Genomic DNA, 17,047 nt, shown 5'->3' on the forward strand with positions numbered 1-17,047 from the left:
GTGAGCCATGGTAATTCACACATGTCCTCAATTCCACTCTCTCCATGCACTAATACCATAGTAACTTGTACACCCTAAAGATTAAAATCCACCGATCTCCTTTCTATGGACTCTCTGGAATGGTCATATCATCCTTATATACATTAAATAGGTCATACCAATTAAAATATAATAGGTTGTAATGTCCAGAATATATGTCTAAATTTTGATTTGACTACCTTTTGCTTCTGTATTAATAACACTGCTATTTGTTTCCATCTTATTGCTTTCTTCAAGCAAAAGAAGATTCATTTCAACATGTGATGAGTGGAATGGATGATAGAAGTGAGCTTTCTACTGATGAACATCAATTCAAGGATGGAGGTATGCAGTATCAACCAACAATCACAATGAACCCAATAAAGCTCCAGCGACAGGTGAACTGTCAAATTCTTCTAATCTCAAATTCTAAATATCTTTAGGACAATGGATTCAGGGTGGTCATGTTTTTTAGCTGCAGTTTGGCAAGGAGGGAACTTCGAACTGCAGAGCTCATCCACCAGAACAAAGAGTCTGAAAAGCAAATGCAAGCAGCAGCAATTGAACAATCCAAACAGCTCAACACTACAGTCAAGGGAAGGTACAGAATATGGAGGAGAGAATACGAAAGTCCAAATTCTAACTCCACCTTGAAGCTTATGAGGGATCAGATCATAATGGCAAAAGTATATGCAAGCATTGCTTTGTCCAAGAAAGATCATGGTCTCTATGAATCCTTGATGAAACACATCAAAGACAATCAACGTGCTATTGGAGAAGCAAATTCTGATGCTGAGTTACATCCGAGGTATCTCCAATTAGACCTTGAAAAGGTTATCACATAGCAGTTAACACTTAAAGTTTCTTGGTGTTCATGCTCCCTCTCTCTCTCTCTCATATGTTCAGTGCACTTGATCGAGCAAAAGATATGGGTCATGTCTTATCCACGGCAAAGGACCAGTTATACAATTGTGTTGTAGTAGCAAGGAAGTTAAGGGCCATGCTTCAATCAACTGAGGAGAGTATCAATGCACTGAAGAAGAAAAGTGCCTTCTTGATCCAACTAGCTGCAAAGATTGTATCTAAACCATTGCATTGCCTCCCATTGCAGCTCACAACAGACTATTTCATGCAGAATCACAGAAATAAAGAAATCGTTAACATAGAAAAACTGGAAAATCCTTCTCTATACCATTATGCCATATTCTCTGATAATGTGTTTGCCACTTCTGTAGTTGTCAATTCTACCTTTCTGCATGCAAAAGAACCAGAGAAACATGTTTTCCATATAGTCACAGATAGACTGAACTTTGCAGCCATGAAGATGTGGTTCCTTGTCAACTCTCCTGGAGGTGCTACAATCCAAGTTGAGAACATTGATGATTTTAAGTGGCTAAATTCTTCTTACCGTTCGGTTCTTCGCCAACTTGAATCTGCACGAATCAAGGAATATTATTTCAAGGCAAATCATCCATCTTCCCTTTCTGATGGATCTGACAATCTCAAGTACAGGAATCCTAAATACTTGTCTATGCTGTACCGTCTAAGGTTTTACCTTCCTGAAGTTTACCCAAAACTGGAGAAGATTTTGTTTTTGGATGATGATATTGTAGTTCAGAAGGATTTGACCTCTTTGGTCTGTCGACCTGCATGGAATGGTTAATGGTGCAGTGGAGACCTGTAAAGAGAGCTTTCATCGGTTTGACAAGTATCTAAATTTCTCTAACCCAAAAATATCTGAGAATTTTGATCCAAATGCTTGTGGGTGGGCACTTGGAATGAACATCTTCGACTTGAAGGAGTGGAAGAAGCGAGATACTACTGGGATATACCACCATTGGCAAGACATGGTAAGAAACTATGCAAGTGCCCATTTGATCTACCTACAGTCTTTTTACTAGCATGCATTGCCTTCTATGCTGATCTAACATTTTTAATACAACATTAAACGAACTTAAGGAGAAGCATTTTCGTTTTCGATTCCTGAAATTTTCTTGGGCAATGTAAATGCTCAACTCTGCTTTTCCTTTTTTTTTTTTTTTTCCTTCCAATATCAACCAGACCTTAAAAAATTCATTGATTAAAAAAGAAAAAAAAACTGAAAATATACCATTTCTGAGCTGTTGGGCCAAATCTCACTGGCATGTGTTTCTTCCACGTGAAGCCACGCAGGGTTTTTTATATTTACCCCGTCCAAGTGTACGACTTTGATTTAATAACTAGACGGGTAGAATTCATAGAAGTAATAGCTGGCTCAGCATATTTTTGAAAATTTAATTACCATAGAAGGGCATAAATAGACGTTCTATTGTGATTTTTCTTTTTCTTTTTTTTTTTTGGTTCTTTTTTCATCTGACCTTATTTTTTTTATCTGCAGCATATTTAATTACGTGCAGTAGAGGTGGCTTATTCCACAAAACTTGTTGGATCACAAGATGAATAGCATGTTTGATGACTTTGTTTGTAAGATGGTTCCATTATGATACACATAAAATTTATATTTCTTTTAGGAATTATATGTCTAATAACTTTGTAAGATCATTTCCGTACTCATGCATATAAAATTTGTATTTCTTCTCTTTGTTATGTAATATATATTTTTCTTAGATTAATTGGTTTGTTACATTAGAGACCCGGATTCGGATCCCACAACTACAGCTTTTTATTTTCCCACTTACTCGGTATTACTCGCGCCCCTCGCTAGTTTATTAAATTATAGCGATACTTTAAGCATTTAATTGGTGGACTTAACAATAAAAACTACAAATAATTCAGGGAATCAGGGTACTTTAAATAATTAATTTAAAAATTTTCAATCCAAAAATACATGGGGTTTGGTAAGATCCCGGGCTGGTTGTAGCAGATACTTTGCATCAAATTGTGTTTGCACCAGGTTGGGGTGGGATCATACCTCCCAGATTTGTGATAAATTGACGGGGCGCTGTTCCCAATGTGCAGCGGGATTCTACTTTCATTCATGGTGTATACATAGTTTTTAGTTGCAAGGAATCCTATCGTCATGGGTTTAAGCGATGGGCTTCCATGGAGAAAAAAAAAACAAAAAAGATTTAATTTGTTTTGCCCTTTGAAAAATAACTAAGGCCCCCTTTGTTTGCAGGAAGAGGGATTTGGAATGGGAATCAGAATAGGCTATTCTGATTCCAGCTGTTTGGTTGGACAAAATCGGAATCTCATTCTCATTTCTGCTAGAATGACATTTTCTTATTTGAAGGAATGGCCATTCTCTGCATCTTTCTTGGGAATAAAATCTTATTTCTGTTGATTCCAATTCTTATTCCCATTCCTGTCTAAACCAAATAGACTATGATAATATATCATTATGCCTTTTTTACTATTTTCCAATACCTTTTCATGGTTGGCAGCTACCAATCTAACACCTTTTCTACTTCAGATTCACCTTCTGCTTCACTGAATGTCACCACCATGTCTTCTAATCTGATCGTTGCTGCCATGTCTTGAAAATCAGTAAATACCCCCCTGTCTTCAAATCTGATTAACGAGGGCCGTTGCCACTAGTCATCGTTACTTGAACCTCTCGTACAATAGGCTCATCAAAAGGATCCCATTGGAATTTGGGAAGCAAATCCTGGGGAATGTCATGCCTGAACTCTTGTTCAACAATCTCTAGGTCAAGTTGAGCAGAGTGGTGTACAAGATGGTATGCCTATCCAGTGATTTCATTAGCTCTCGAACGTTCAAATTGGCTTCCTTCAGTTTCTTCATCTTCCCTACCTCTTTGTTAAGCTCTCAGGCCGCCTTCTTCTTCAAGAAGAGCTCTCTCACCTTTACTCTAAGAAGCGAATGAGAGCTATCAAAGTGATAGCAGTTGCACATGAGACCAAGGCAGTTGGAAATTTAAAATATGGTGAGCACTAGCATCATCTGGAATGCATTCGGAGCATAAATCCACCCGTTCAGCAAATATGTCATCTCGTAGAGGACTATGAAGGCAATGAACTGAATGGAACTCAAAGGTTGAGCGGCCTTAGACCAGGAACAATAGCAGGCATCATCTTTGGGGATTTGGATGGTATCGGAGAATAGGAAGCACAAAGAAAGAAGAACGGGAGGGGAGCGGTGGAAAGACGATGAATATTACAAAGTATGAAAATTTTAAACAGCCATATGATAATAATGTTAACGGAGAGGTATTTGTCTAACGACCAAAGTTTAGGGGGTCTTTATCCCAAAAAAAAGTATAGGGCCCGGTATTTGTCAAAAGGGTATCTATGTAATTTACCCTTAAATATATGCAGCTAATGTGGACGTTAACCGAGAGTCTGAGACCAAGTATAAACACAAAACCTTAGTCCAAGCTTAGAATTTCATAAACAATTTGGGCTGAAATGATCACCCCTATATATAATTATCATTACTTTATATTTCACAATGTATACTTTCATAAAAATATTTACTTACCCTTCAGATTTTAACAATGTTAAAAGATTCAACAGTAATGCATGTTTTATTTTTTTAGACATAATTATGCATGCTTTATCATTGGTCAAGTTTTTTGCTGCATCATAAATTTTGCCAAGAAAAAAACTATTTTCAGAATGAAGAAATTTAAATGCCCATGTAATTAAGGGTGTCAATCGATTACTTTTGGATTAGATTCAATCCGATTCAAACTTTATTAAATCAGATTTGGATGATCTCTTATAATTATTGGATTGGGCCAATTTAAAATAAATTGCTTCATATTCTTATTGGTTTGAATTGGACTTAAATCAAATATTCAATAATCCGATCATTTGTCCGATTTGAAATTGACCAGAACTGAAGATAACATAAAATCACTTTTATTAAAAGTATTTTTCTGAAAAGTACTTTTACAAAAATATTTTTATAAATGTACTTTTATGAAAACACTTTTATGGAAGTGCTTTTATAAAATCACTTTTTATGAAAGTATTTTTATAAAAGCACTTATAGAAAAGTACTTTTATAAAATGATGTAAAAGCACTTTCATAAAAACATTTCTATGAAAGTACCTCCATTAAAATGCTTTTAGAAAAACACTTTTATCAAAAAAACGGACAGAGGAGAAGGGTGAATTTGATCTCAGTCAAATATGCAAATCTGAGTGCGCAGAGATTAGATTCTGTCAAATTTGCAAATCTAATCTCTGTAAAAAAAAATAATAATAATAACAAATTTGATTTGATTCACACGACGGGCACTAGCACCCTCTACAATTCAGATGAACAGCACCGACATCGGGGTGAGGAAAAGGGTATTGCAGTTATTTTTTCAAAAATATAACTCTCACGTGGTGTGGCATGTGAACATGTTATAATGGATTGTAACGAAACTAATGGTAAGGAAGTAATTAGTGAACTGTCATAAACAATAGCGACAGTGCAAGACAATAGTTAAACAGTAAGTCAATTAACTAAACTGTCATAAACACTGCTTTTTTATTATATAACATAATTATAATTATAATATGTAAGGATGTCGGGCAATTTTTGCAAACCGAACTGGTATCACCGATTTTTTCATTTCTCTAAACCAAAACTGAACTGATACCACCGATTAATTGGTCTGCCAGTTTCGATTTTTGACCAGTTCGATTCTTCAGTTTTTGTTTTTTATATTTATAATATATATTATATAAATATATGTATAATATTATATTATAAATAATAAATTATATATAATATATTTATAAATAGATTATTATAAATATAATATATGTATATATTTATATATAATGAATATATATTTATATATAATATATAAAAAATATATGATATGTATTAAAAATATATATATCAAATATGCATATAAATATATATAGCGGTCGATTCGATTAAGAGGCCAGTTTTTTAAATCCAATCGATACTTCGGTTTTTTAAAAATACCAAACCGAAACCGAACCTATAAATTCGGTTAACCGCAGTTCCTGTTCGACTTTTCGGTTTTTCATGTACAATTAATATGGAGAATCACCATGGAGGGGAGACAGGGAGTTCGAGTTGTCAAAAGAGAATGTCTCTTCAAAATCCAATAGATAGAGCAGCTGCTGACGCGCTTCAAGGACTTTGGAAATTGGATTCCGGTCTTTGGCTTTCTAAGCAGTCATTGCCGGCGGTGGCTGCCGTTGTCACCGCTACCAGCGCAGCGATTTTTACCTTCATGGGCACCCTCACCAACGACGTTTTCTCCTCATTCCTCACTCCTTCCCCTCAACCTATGGCTTCCCTCAAGTAAGCCCGGGTCGGGGGTTCCCATATCCCACCTCATATTTATCTTTCCTAAAAATTCTCTCCCAGGGATTTTAGTTTAGTTGGATGTCACTTTTTGCTTTTGTTTGTAGGAGAGGTGTGGCCTTCTTTGCTTCTGCTGGTTTGCACCCCCTCCTTCAGTAGATTATTCATTATTGGATCATATTCAACTTATTCATTTCTCTATAGTTCCAAATTACTGGGTTAATTTTTTTCTTAATTCTATTTTTTGTCTGTATGCGTCTTTTGGGGTCGGAACGGGCTCCATCAAGCATAGTATCGGGAATTCGGGATGAATGTTAACCATTATCATTTCATCTATCAACCTTTGTAACAAGAAGATTTCAACATATTATCATTTTTTGCCTGGTTTTGATTTTAATGGCTTACTCTGATACCAGGCTCTTTCCGGGGGTCCCTTGGTAACTTTGCAGTTATGACGAGTGTTAATGCCGGCATATCTTGTGCCATGAAAAGACTTTAAAGGTAAAGAGGATGCCCAGACTAGGTATTTTTGCACTAGGCTTTTTGTCTATTTTTTTTTCCTTATTAATTCGAAGATTCTTTCCTACTGAATTTCATATGCTTGTTGTTTTATGGGGTATTACTCTCATACCATGTCACCTGGATGGATTTTTGTTTTTTTTTTAATAAACACCATGAATCCTAGGGTAATTCCTTAGGCTCCATTGCAAGCAGCAATCATCTTTTACTAGTAATTGTCTTTTAATCTTCACAAAGTATATAAACTTCATTTAAAACAAAGAAAATCAACATATTCATGAAAAAATAGAAGAAAGAAAAGAAATCAACATATTCATGTTGGACAAAATTTTGAGTTCTTTAAGTCTTCAAGGGTTCATTACAGCATACTATCAATTGAACCCTAACAAATAAGAAAATAATAAAAATAAACTAGTATTTTAACTCACAAACTGAATAGTATAGTTTAGTAATGCTTGTTTCATATGAGCCTGAGATATTGAGTATAGTTTAGGAATTCACAGATCAAGAGGATGAGTTTACAGATGAAGATTGGTGTTGGCAACTAGTTAGGTTTTACTTTTGTTTTGAGTTGGTCAATGGTTCTTGATTTAATGGGGTCTTGTTCAGGGTTTCTTTCATGGAGTCTGTTTTGGGTTTTATTCTGCTTGAGAGGGTAGTTTTCTTTGGCCTGTTTGGGTTTCCTGTGGTTTCTTTTTGCTATAGGTGATGTCTTATCACCTTCTGTACTCCTTTTTCTTTAATAAATTTTCCTTTGATTCTTCAAAAAAAAATGGCAATCATGCTTACAAAATATATAATAGTACCATGTACAAAATACCTTGGCAATTAAGCGAGGTGACCCTCCATGGCCCTTGTCACCTAGGCATTACCTTGACAACCATGTGATCGGATTTTTTCTTCTTTGTTACTATAGCCTTTTGACCATGGAGATGCATTGTGGAACTTCTCTATATCAAAGCGAGTTGTGGCCCAAGAATATGCATGGTTGGCCTCTTCAGAAGAACAAGGAAATTCTTGGTAACTATCATCTTTACAAGCAGTCTAGTTTATGCATTTATCTGAAATAATATTTGTTTCAATGGGAAAAGATAGTGAGGAACCAGTGAATATCCCATCTTTGCAATTTAGCCAATGAAAAGAACGGCCGTCCTTTACCCAGTATTCTGCTCTACTTGTACAAGCTTTAAAATGTGGGGAAAGAATTAGTATTCAAAACAATGAATGGGATAGTGTATTGGAAAACAAGGAATTTTCATCTGGACAGAAGCAGAATCTAAAATTCTTATTTCTTTATTCTGTGTGTCCTTGAAAGGATTTAACTGAATAGACCTGATGTATGGTAGAACAGAATGTGATTTAAAAATATTGATTAAACAGTTAAAATTGTATGGTGACCTAACTTCTAAGGATTTTTCTTGCAGCAAGGTAGCTGCTTTTGGTTCTGGAGCCATATTTTCACTGGTCAGTGGCAGGGGGTGGGGTAAATCGAGCAGCCAATGCAATTACATCAGGACTTATCTTTGCTCTTGTTCAAGGTGACCATCAGGAAGGATTTGTAATATCTAGAAAACTTCCATTAGCTTCAATTATATATTAATTGTCAGAATAGAAAACTCATGTTTAAATTATCAACAAAAATAAAAAAGAAAGAAAGAAAACTCGTGTTTAAATTGTCAAAAAAATAAAAGAAAAGAAAACTCATGTTTATTTGCATCTAACTTTCATTTCTATATTCATTATTGTCACTAAGAAATCCATTAGTCATAATGAAATCTGTCATTGCTCGTATGCTTTTTGGTTATAGGAATCTTTTACTCCTCTATTTCTTTGTATCATTAAATAACATTTCTTCTTATTCTAAACTAGTGTAAGGGCACATGCTATGCATGTGTGCAAGTAAAGGGTAAAGATATAAGATGGATTTATATAATAAAATTTAATTTGTATGACATGCACCAAAACCAAGGCAAGTCTGCACTTAATATAATAGTATAAATATCTAAGACATGACAGTAGAGAGCATTTTGCATACTACCCACACATGTTTGTTCATGTTTTCCACATTTTTCCTTTGTTGATGGTCTTGTCCACATGCTGTGGTGGTAGACATTGCTATCCTAAGAGGATCTGAAGCACATGGTATATAGACAAGCTGTATGCATACACAGCTTGTTTGTGTTTTCTCTTTCTCTAGGACTACAGCTTGGGTTGTGCCAACCAGACTAACCAGAAAAAAAAAGGGTTGGCTTGGTTGGTATGAATATTGGGTTACGGTTGGAGATGTTAATTTCACCCTATCCAAACCCAATGTAGTATATTTGTAGTTATGTCTTTTTGTACACATGTATGAATTCTTACATGTATATTTGTGTGTATTTGAGAGAGGAGGAAATAGAAGTATGTTGTGGGTGTATTTGTGAAGTAGAAGTATAGAACCATAGTACCATCATATGATATGTTTGTCAAATGTGGATTTGCATGTCTGTGTGTGTGCATACTTGTGAATGTGGTCGCTAAGGTCTCACTGGAACCCAATTCAACTAACCTGATCTCATGATGAGGTTGGTTTAAGATTCATAATATCAAGCTGGAATATGGCTGGGGGTTTAACACATTGCATTGAGCTAAGGATGACATCAAGCCAACCCAACCCAGCTTGAGTTAGTTGTAACACTAGATTTCTCCAAAAACTAGACTAGAATAAACTGAAAGAAACTAGCTATTCCTGATTGACTTGTTTTCATTTTTTTAACATTCATCCGTATCTATTCTTGGTCTTTCCACATATGAGAATTTGAAGATGTTAGAGCAGCTCTAGCTTTCTTGGAAATATTTTGATAGAGGTACCCTGTATCCATCATTACTAGAAAGTTGCGCCCTTTTCCTAGAATGTCTAATGCACTAAGGCTGGTCAATACTCTGAGAGAAACAGAAAAGAAGATAACTCTATCTCTTTGTCTCTTGCTTTTCTCACCATTTATGTTTTCTCATATTGTCTTTGCACAAGGGCGATTCTTGAATCTTGAGTTGTTGAAGGATGAAGAGGAAGTTCTTTTAAAAACTAAAATGGATCTCCCAAAGTAACATTATCTTTCCAGAGTTATCATTTTTTAATTCTAAGAAATGCCTACAACAAAAGGCTTATTTTGGACATTTGGAAACTGGCAAAAGCTTCTTGGTTGAAAGTTGCCCCATGAATAGCAGAATTCAACAAGTACATGTGAGGCACATTTATAACCCTAAAAACGCTGCCACACGGAAGGTCTCTTGTTTATTTATACTTCTCTAAATAACCTGACTGGCAAAACTTTTGCCAATACAGATGAAAATGATACTATAGTTAATAATAGGTTATAAGTTCTGTATCCATATGGCTTCCTGTATTCTTAAACTAATAGGAATTGACATGAATGAGCATTTTGTCTATCTCTTATTCTCATGCTTGATGAGAGATGAGAAATACCTGCACAACATTAAAATCATTGTGCTTTTTATCAGCAGGGTTCTCCCACACCCAGGAAGCAAACAGGTATTTAGATCTGACAGGGTTAATTTGAATGTTGCCGGAAGCATCACTATACGTTGCAATTATTTTAATGTCCTGCACAAAGTTAAATGGATTAGTGTTCTATTATTAATATGGATTTAGCAAGGAAAATAAATTTAATTCGTTACCCCTCCATCATTACTGAATTTGAAAATAATGAAGAGAACAGATTTTATTGGATACCTCTTCATCTGGATTGTGATACCATTTCAAACCCTGGTGATTGTTTATTTGATGCTAATAGTTACACACTTCATAAGGAAACACTGATCATCCATCATCATCCAAGCCTTATCCCAACTATATGGAGTCAGCTAAGAAGCAATCACTGATAAATTCCAAATTTGACAGATGGCAATAGCACTTCATTTACATTTTCTTTCCAGTAGGCACTCAAATTCCATCCACAGTTAAAGGTTCTGTTTTGCCAAGCTCCATAACACGTGCATATTAATCCACAGGGGTGAGCATGGGTCGGGTCAGTTCGGTTCCAAGGTAGATCCTGGACCCTGTAGGGGTCAGTTCCAGGTTTTTGGAACTAGAACTCACCCTATCAAGATCAGTTCCAATGTTGGTCCTGGCCTTGGTGGTTCTGAGGTCGGTTCCACAGGGTCTACCTATGGAACCTGTTATTTACAATAACAATAATAATAATAACAATAATACCACAATCATAAAATGTTCAAACTTGATTTTCAATAATGAGAATATATAGTTCAAAACTTATCGTTATGATTTAAATTTTGTGAATAGTACCATTTACATTACTTCTTATATACATTCAAATATTAAATTGAAGAAAAATGATCAATTCACTTAAGTGGCTCAATGGTCAAGTGAGACCATAGTCTTTGTAACCACGAGTACTTGGGTTCAAATCTTCACAACATCAAAGTATTTTGGGATTTATTTTAAGGTAAATTCGGTTCCAAGGCTGGTTCCACCTAAGCCAACCAAGGCTGGTTCTTAAGGGGTCAGTTCCAAGAATTTGGGATCAGCCCTACCCAGTAACATATTTGATAAGGTCAGTTCAAGGTTGGTTCGAGGTCGATTCCAGGTATCCTACCCATTTGCTCACCTTACAATTACTGCAAGGTTATGGCGGGCTACATTATTGGGTACAAAATTTACACTAACAATTGTAGAGGTATCTGGGTATCACAGGTTAAGACATTCTTCAATATAATGGCTCAGTAACTTAAGGATATAGTTCTTGGGAATAGTGTTATCTTTCATCTCTTCTAAGAAGTAATTTAATTCTTATTTACCTATCTATATACTTGTTTATTTCTAATCTTACAAATCTTTTCTTTTCCTTATTTCTTGCTTTCTTTACTTTCCCTCTGATCAGTTTCCAGATCAAGGAAATACATTAATTAATAAGCATAAAAGGATAAATGTATAAAAGATAGTTTCCCAAATTGAGAGAGAGATTAGATCTAGAAAGCCAGGATTGCACTCCAGTAGATAATCTGCTAGATCATTAGTTAATCCACCAAATCCTTTTAACATGCAAATCAATACTATTGCACCATCACCTTATAATTGAGCTAGTAGGTGGGCTTTTCTTTTATTCTTTTTACCGTAAGTCCAAATATCTATGCATGTTTACTTGGCCTTACCTGTTTTAGAAACTCATAAAATTGGCATTATTTTGGGGTGGTACTGATATTTTAAATTTTTAATTAACTTCCAAGATTTGATTATGGCAATGCCTTTATCTTTTATTCTAGGTTGTTGTTCATGTTTCCAAGACTGTAAATGGCAGTTCAAGATCTTATAACTAATGCACCTGAACTGATTAATGGTGTCTACGTGATATCATAAATGAATCAATTCTAAAAAAATTGAGGGTACATACAGTATTTTAGAAGGTGCACCTGGGTTCACAAGCAAGGCTCATTGTTAGGTGCACTTTGCCAGACTTCTTGTTATGTTCTTTTTAATCAGTAAGAGTAAAGCTTTGTTATAGGGAAAAAAAAAGAACAGAAAGTACAAAGTTCAAAGAACAACCAACACCCATGGAAAAAAACCATGAAAAATTAAGGCAGGGCCCTTGGCTGCTCCCCACCTACAAGTTAAATGTAGTATGTAATAAACTGCAACATTCTTTTTCTTTTTGATTGTTAATCATTGAATCTTTATTGGTATTGAAAAAAGAATGTATAGGCAATCGGCAACTAAGGATCCATTATTGAGCTAGCCTAAGCTACCCAGTCCATAAAGAGTCAGTCAAACAATACCTACGCATAGGTCCGACCACCACTCAAACACATCAATAGTAAGGCAAAAACAACTAGAATGAGAAACATGCGCATTGTGCAATTACAGAACAAACTGTAATTTTTTCCCACTGTAGGTTTTGAGCTGTGGAGGAAGAATAAGAAGGGCAAAAAGCTTTTAAAATGGTCTGGAAACAGGAAAGTATTGCCCACTTCATGTCAGTAAACAATAGCCACTTGATACTAAAATGGCTAAATATAATGGAGACAGAATTTCACTTAGTGAACGTATAAAACAAAGCATGAAACCTTTGAGGAAGCTCGTGCTGCTGGTTTTACCGAAGAAAGTGGTACCCTGGGTGATATACGGGAAACTATGTCTGGCAATGATCTGGAGTTGCTGTTGACTTCCGATGCAGCACAAGCAGATAATTATCAGAAAGTATTCTCTCACATGAAGCCAAACACCATACTTGGGCTTTCTCATGGATTTCTTCTTGGACATTTACAGTCATTAGGGCTTGATTTCCCTAAGAACATTAGTGTTATCGCTGTATGCCCCAAGGGTATGGCCCCTCTATGAGAAGACCGTATGTCCAAAGCAAAGAGATAAAGCAGCTGGAGAGAGAAATTACCGCGACGGTGGGTCTGGTATGGCTGGAACTATGTGCAAACCAGCTAGAGACTAGTATGATGGCTGGAACTACCACCAAATAGGGGACGGTGGGTCTGGCTTCCTTCTGGGCTGATCTACCGCCGGTTCGACGGTTGAGACAGAAAAACAGGGAGAAGAGGGGATGGTCTGATCTGCAACCGATGTAGACGAGACAGAAGCCAAGCAGGAGGAGAAATCTTGAAGAAGAAGCCAGGAAGTCCCCGGTTTTTCAGAGGAAGTGGTGAGAGAGAGAAGGCGGGAAGACAGACATGGCTGGGAGAGAAAGAAAAGTGTGTCGAAGCAAGAGAGAGAGAGAGGAGTAGTGAGACAAAGTGGTCAGAGGAAGATAGGGAGAGCGGGAAAAATTTCTGAGGAAGTGGTGAGAGAGAAGGCGGGAAGACAGACATGGCTGGGAGAAAAAGAAAAGTGTGTCGAAGCAAGAGAGAGAGAGAGGAGTAGTGAGACAAAGTGGTCAGAGGAAGATGGGGAGAGCGGGAAAAAATTCTGGGCACGCGTCATACATGCAAAATAGAGAGAGAAGTGGTTAACACTTGTCTCTCATGTAAACCACACTTATGTAAAATGTTGAACAGTAAGTTTCCGTTTTGCAAAGAGGCGACCACCCCTTTCCCTTCAATATATATACTAGCGAGGGGTATATATATTGGGAGAATAAAAAAATGAAAAAAAAAATGATGATAATTACATTGATAGTCCCACTTCTTGAATCTTCATAATAGAAACAATATAGAATAAAGAAAAAATAATTTATATATAAAGAGGTGTTCTTTTAATAAGATCAATAGAATTTTTTTAAGGATAAAGAAAATTATTTATTAGAAAAAGTTCGGCATCCTAATATTTCCATTTGTGTAGGTCTCACACTCACCCCTATGACATTGAAACTGCAGTTCTCATTTTCCTCAGATCCCTGATTTATGAACTTCTGTAGAAGTATAAAAAAACAAACTCAGAGCACATGAAAAAGGCATAACAGAAGAATAAAAAAAGAAAAAAGAAAACAGCAACCTTGAGACAACTCCATTTAGAATTAGGCCAGCCAATCGGATCAAGATCTTGTATACCAACTACAGTACCTGCAAGCCTATATTACCACAAAGACAAAATTCTATAAAAGCCAGCATAACCCAAACTGGAGACAAAAGAATCATTCACTAGATCCACAAGGAAGTGGTTTTTTCACCTTTGGTCTGGAAATTCTTTGGACTGAAACTTCATTCTGAATCTCATTCCAACTAAATAAACCCTACTGATTGATGCTATGTATTGATCATAAGGAACTATGAATTCAGATGGGCATGTCCTGTGGAAGAAAACTTGAATAAATAAATAAAGTTTTTGTCGAAACAAACTGCTAAAATTGCGAAATTCCATCCCCTCAGCGTACCTAGGCCGGTAGTACATGCTGAAGATGGTCCCAGTGGAAAGCGCATGGGATGTAGTGGCAACAACTCCAATTTGCGTGCTGTGACCAGATATCACAGATGCTAAAGCATTGCTTTGTGGCTTCGTAGAACGACGAATCCCAACACAAAATTCTCCATTCTCTCCCCTGATAAAATAAGCCAGTTTCTTCTAAATCTAACTGATGGATAAGCTGATTATGAGAGAGAGAGAGAACCTAAATGAAAGTGTTCGGATTCATGGAGATGTCATTGCTGTGGTCGATTGGTGCTAAGACATAGGCTGGGTAAAACTAAGAAGGAAAGAAGGTGTTTATAAAATGGACGCTACTGTAAAATTAAAGGTGGATGCTACTATTCACAAGTTCTAACTCTGCCACTGTCAAAGCTTTTTCTTGCATTGTTGGTTTGATGCCTAGAAAGGAAGTGCATTGAATCTTTGCTGAAAAACAGAAAGGAAAGCCAAATAGTACGAAGGAATATGTTGTTAACCGGTTCAGAATTCAGACTTCGCCGGGGGAGGGATGCATCAAGCATGAGGGCCCAAAAGAGACACACGCAGACATCACTCAAATGGCAGTGGCAGAGCCATGGAGGCACATATTGAAAACAGTCCTGATATTTCTTAGGGTGACAGGTTGATTGGTGTGGGTCCATTTTAATTGAGTGAGCGACCCACTAACCAACTGACCCCCCACTCTTTTTTTTTTTTTCTCTCTTTATAGGCTTATACACTATACAGTGTTACATGTATAATCCTGACTCTGCCTTTGATTAATGGAGCAAATTTCAATCCCAAACCCTTCATCCTTGTCAAATGCCCAAAATAAGTCTTACAGCCTTATTTTTTATGCATGTTTTCTAACAAAAATTGGAATTATGAAACTCTAGGCACAGGCTGATGTGGACTGACGATTAAACACATGTCCAAACCGAAAAGGTAGATTGGTTCCCACACTTGGTAGAAGTCGGATTCTTGGGTTCAGAAAAGCTTTTTTTTTTTTCCAAAGTTGAATATTTTCACAGGGAGGAAAAAAAAAAAAAAAGAGACAGGGAAGCAGGTTAATTGAATCTTCACCAACCAAGCAGACAGGAAAGCAGAAATGCGTAATACTTGGCGAAGTGTCCTTGGCTTCTGCAAGCCTGCAACTAGGGGCGTCCACGGTTCGGTTAATCGAACCATGGCCCTTTTTTGTAAACCAAACCGGTGGTATCGGTTTTTTCATTTCGCCAAACTGAAATCGAACTGGTACCACCGGTTAACCAGTCCACTGGTTTTGGTTTTTGACCAGTTCAGTTTTTCGGTTTTTTGATTTTTTATATTTATAATATATATTATATAAATATATGTATAATATTATATTATAAATAATAAATGATATATAATATATTATAAATATTTAAAAAATATATAATATATTTGTAAATAGATCATTATAAACAATATAAATATATATTTATATATAATGAATATATATTTATATAAAATATATAGAAAATATGTGATATATATTAAAAATATATATAAAATATACATATAAATATATATGCTGGTCGATTCGGTTAACCGTTTGTTTTTTATAGGTTAACCGAAAATCGAACCAGTCCTTCTGTTTTTCAAAAATTCCGAACCGACCAATTCGATTAACCACATTTTGCGGTTTGGTTTTCTTGGTTCGATTCGATTCGATTTTTTTATTTTTCGGTTTTTCATGGACACCCCTACCTGCAACCCAGAGAAAAAGAGGGAGAAGCGTTGGTTGCTTCAACCCCACTTTAGAGAGGGAGAAGCTATAGGACATAAAACCATCCAATAATCGAACTCATGAACACAACAGAAAAGCCAAGCACACTAGTTGTAGTTTTTGGATTCATTGCTCAATTCAACAATCCAAGCTGCACCACGCCATCACCCTCAAACGCAGAAAACCAGGTTCTTTTGTTCACATTTATTTCATACCCTATATTTTTCGTCAATTGTGTTCAATATTTCCATTTTTTCTTTTATCTGATACTTAGGTATTTGGGTGATGGGTTGTTACAGGTTTCGATCCTTTCGTTCATGGAAACTGTTCTTACTTACGATTTATCTGGTTTTGTTTTGCAGGCGCCTTGGTTTTTCTTCAACCTCTACTTGGCGTGACTCTGTGCTAGAGTTCTTTTCTAGTACTTCAGAAATGCATCGTGCTTCTGCACCTTCAGAATTACACCGCTTCTGTGATGGAGTTCTTGGGACGGTCTACAAGGCGATATTGGAAGATGGGTGCACGGTGGCGGTGGAGAGGCTCAAAGATGGGAACCCACGTTCTGAAGGACTTCGAACATCACATGGATTTGATTGGAAAGCGAAAGCATCCCAACCTGCTTCGTCTCTGGTGTGTAAGAAATACAAAATAGTAGCATGTTTTGAAAATTTGAAGAA

At 36.2% G+C, this 17,047-nt stretch overlaps 2 protein-coding genes and 1 pseudogene across 5 annotated transcripts; 2 read left to right on the forward strand and 1 right to left on the reverse strand.

The window, feature by feature from the left end:
- Positions 1-269: 269 nt before the first annotated feature.
- LOC148844468 (putative galacturonosyltransferase 3 pseudogene) lies at positions 270-1,919 on the forward strand (annotated as a pseudogene). The gene is made up of 3 exons (XR_016102124.1): positions 270-414; positions 490-826; positions 925-1,919. The product of XR_016102124.1 is annotated as a putative galacturonosyltransferase 3 pseudogene (transcript).
- Positions 1,920-5,982: 4,063 nt separating this feature from the next.
- On the forward strand, positions 5,983-7,809 carry LOC148844469 (chloroplastic import inner membrane translocase subunit HP30-2-like). Its single transcript, XM_088955788.1, has 4 exons — positions 5,983-6,252; positions 6,363-6,391; positions 6,672-6,756; positions 7,691-7,809. The coding sequence occupies exons 1-3, from the start codon at positions 5,984-5,986 to the stop codon at positions 6,752-6,754; spliced, it is 381 nt and encodes a 126-aa protein (XP_088811914.1). The 5' UTR covers position 5,983; the 3' UTR covers positions 6,755-6,756; positions 7,691-7,809.
- LOC148844470 (uncharacterized) lies at positions 7,596-15,215 on the reverse strand. 3 transcript variants are annotated; one of them, XM_088955785.1, is made up of 6 exons: positions 14,610-14,987; positions 14,406-14,525; positions 14,231-14,306; positions 14,091-14,147; positions 10,241-10,378; positions 7,596-7,769 (listed from the first exon to the last, which is right to left on the reverse strand). In XM_088955785.1, the coding sequence occupies exons 1-6, from the start codon at positions 14,624-14,626 to the stop codon at positions 7,725-7,727; spliced, it is 453 nt and encodes a 150-aa protein (XP_088811911.1). In that variant the 5' UTR covers positions 14,627-14,987; the 3' UTR covers positions 7,596-7,724. The 3 variants fall into 3 exon arrangements, with proteins under 3 accessions (XP_088811911.1, XP_088811912.1, XP_088811913.1); XM_088955786.1 differs by lacking the exon at positions 7,596-7,769 and adding an exon at positions 7,786-7,958; XM_088955787.1 differs by lacking the exon at positions 7,596-7,769 and having other exon boundaries at positions 9,941-10,378; positions 14,610-15,215.
- Between the last annotated feature and the right edge of the window lie 1,832 nt (positions 15,216-17,047).

Source organism: Nelumbo lutea, chromosome 7, assembly GCF_056320005.1.
Source record: "Nelumbo lutea isolate HS-2025 chromosome 7, American lotus-T2T, whole genome shotgun sequence".
NCBI lineage: Eukaryota > Viridiplantae > Streptophyta > Magnoliopsida > Proteales > Nelumbonaceae > Nelumbo > Nelumbo lutea.

Coding starts and splice junctions, on each gene's coding strand:
- LOC148844470 (XM_088955785.1), bottom strand. Junction 14,307..14,405: donor AAAGAATTTCCAGACCAAAG/GTGAAAAAACCA, acceptor GTGGTAATATAG/GCTTGCAGGTACTGTAGTTG. Junction 10,379..14,090: donor GCAGTTTCAATGTCATAGGG/GTGAGTGTGAGA, acceptor AACTTTGTGCAG/GACATTAAAATAATTGCAAC.
- LOC148844469 (XM_088955788.1), top strand. CDS start 5,984: ATGGAGAATCACCATGGAGGGGAGACAGGGAGTTCGAGTTGTCAAAAG. Junction 6,253..6,362: donor CAACCTATGGCTTCCCTCAA/GTAAGCCCGGGT, acceptor TTTTGTTTGTAG/GAGAGGTGTGGCCTTCTTTG. Junction 6,392..6,671: donor GGCCTTCTTTGCTTCTGCTG/GTTTGCACCCCC, acceptor CTCTGATACCAG/GCTCTTTCCGGGGGTCCCTT.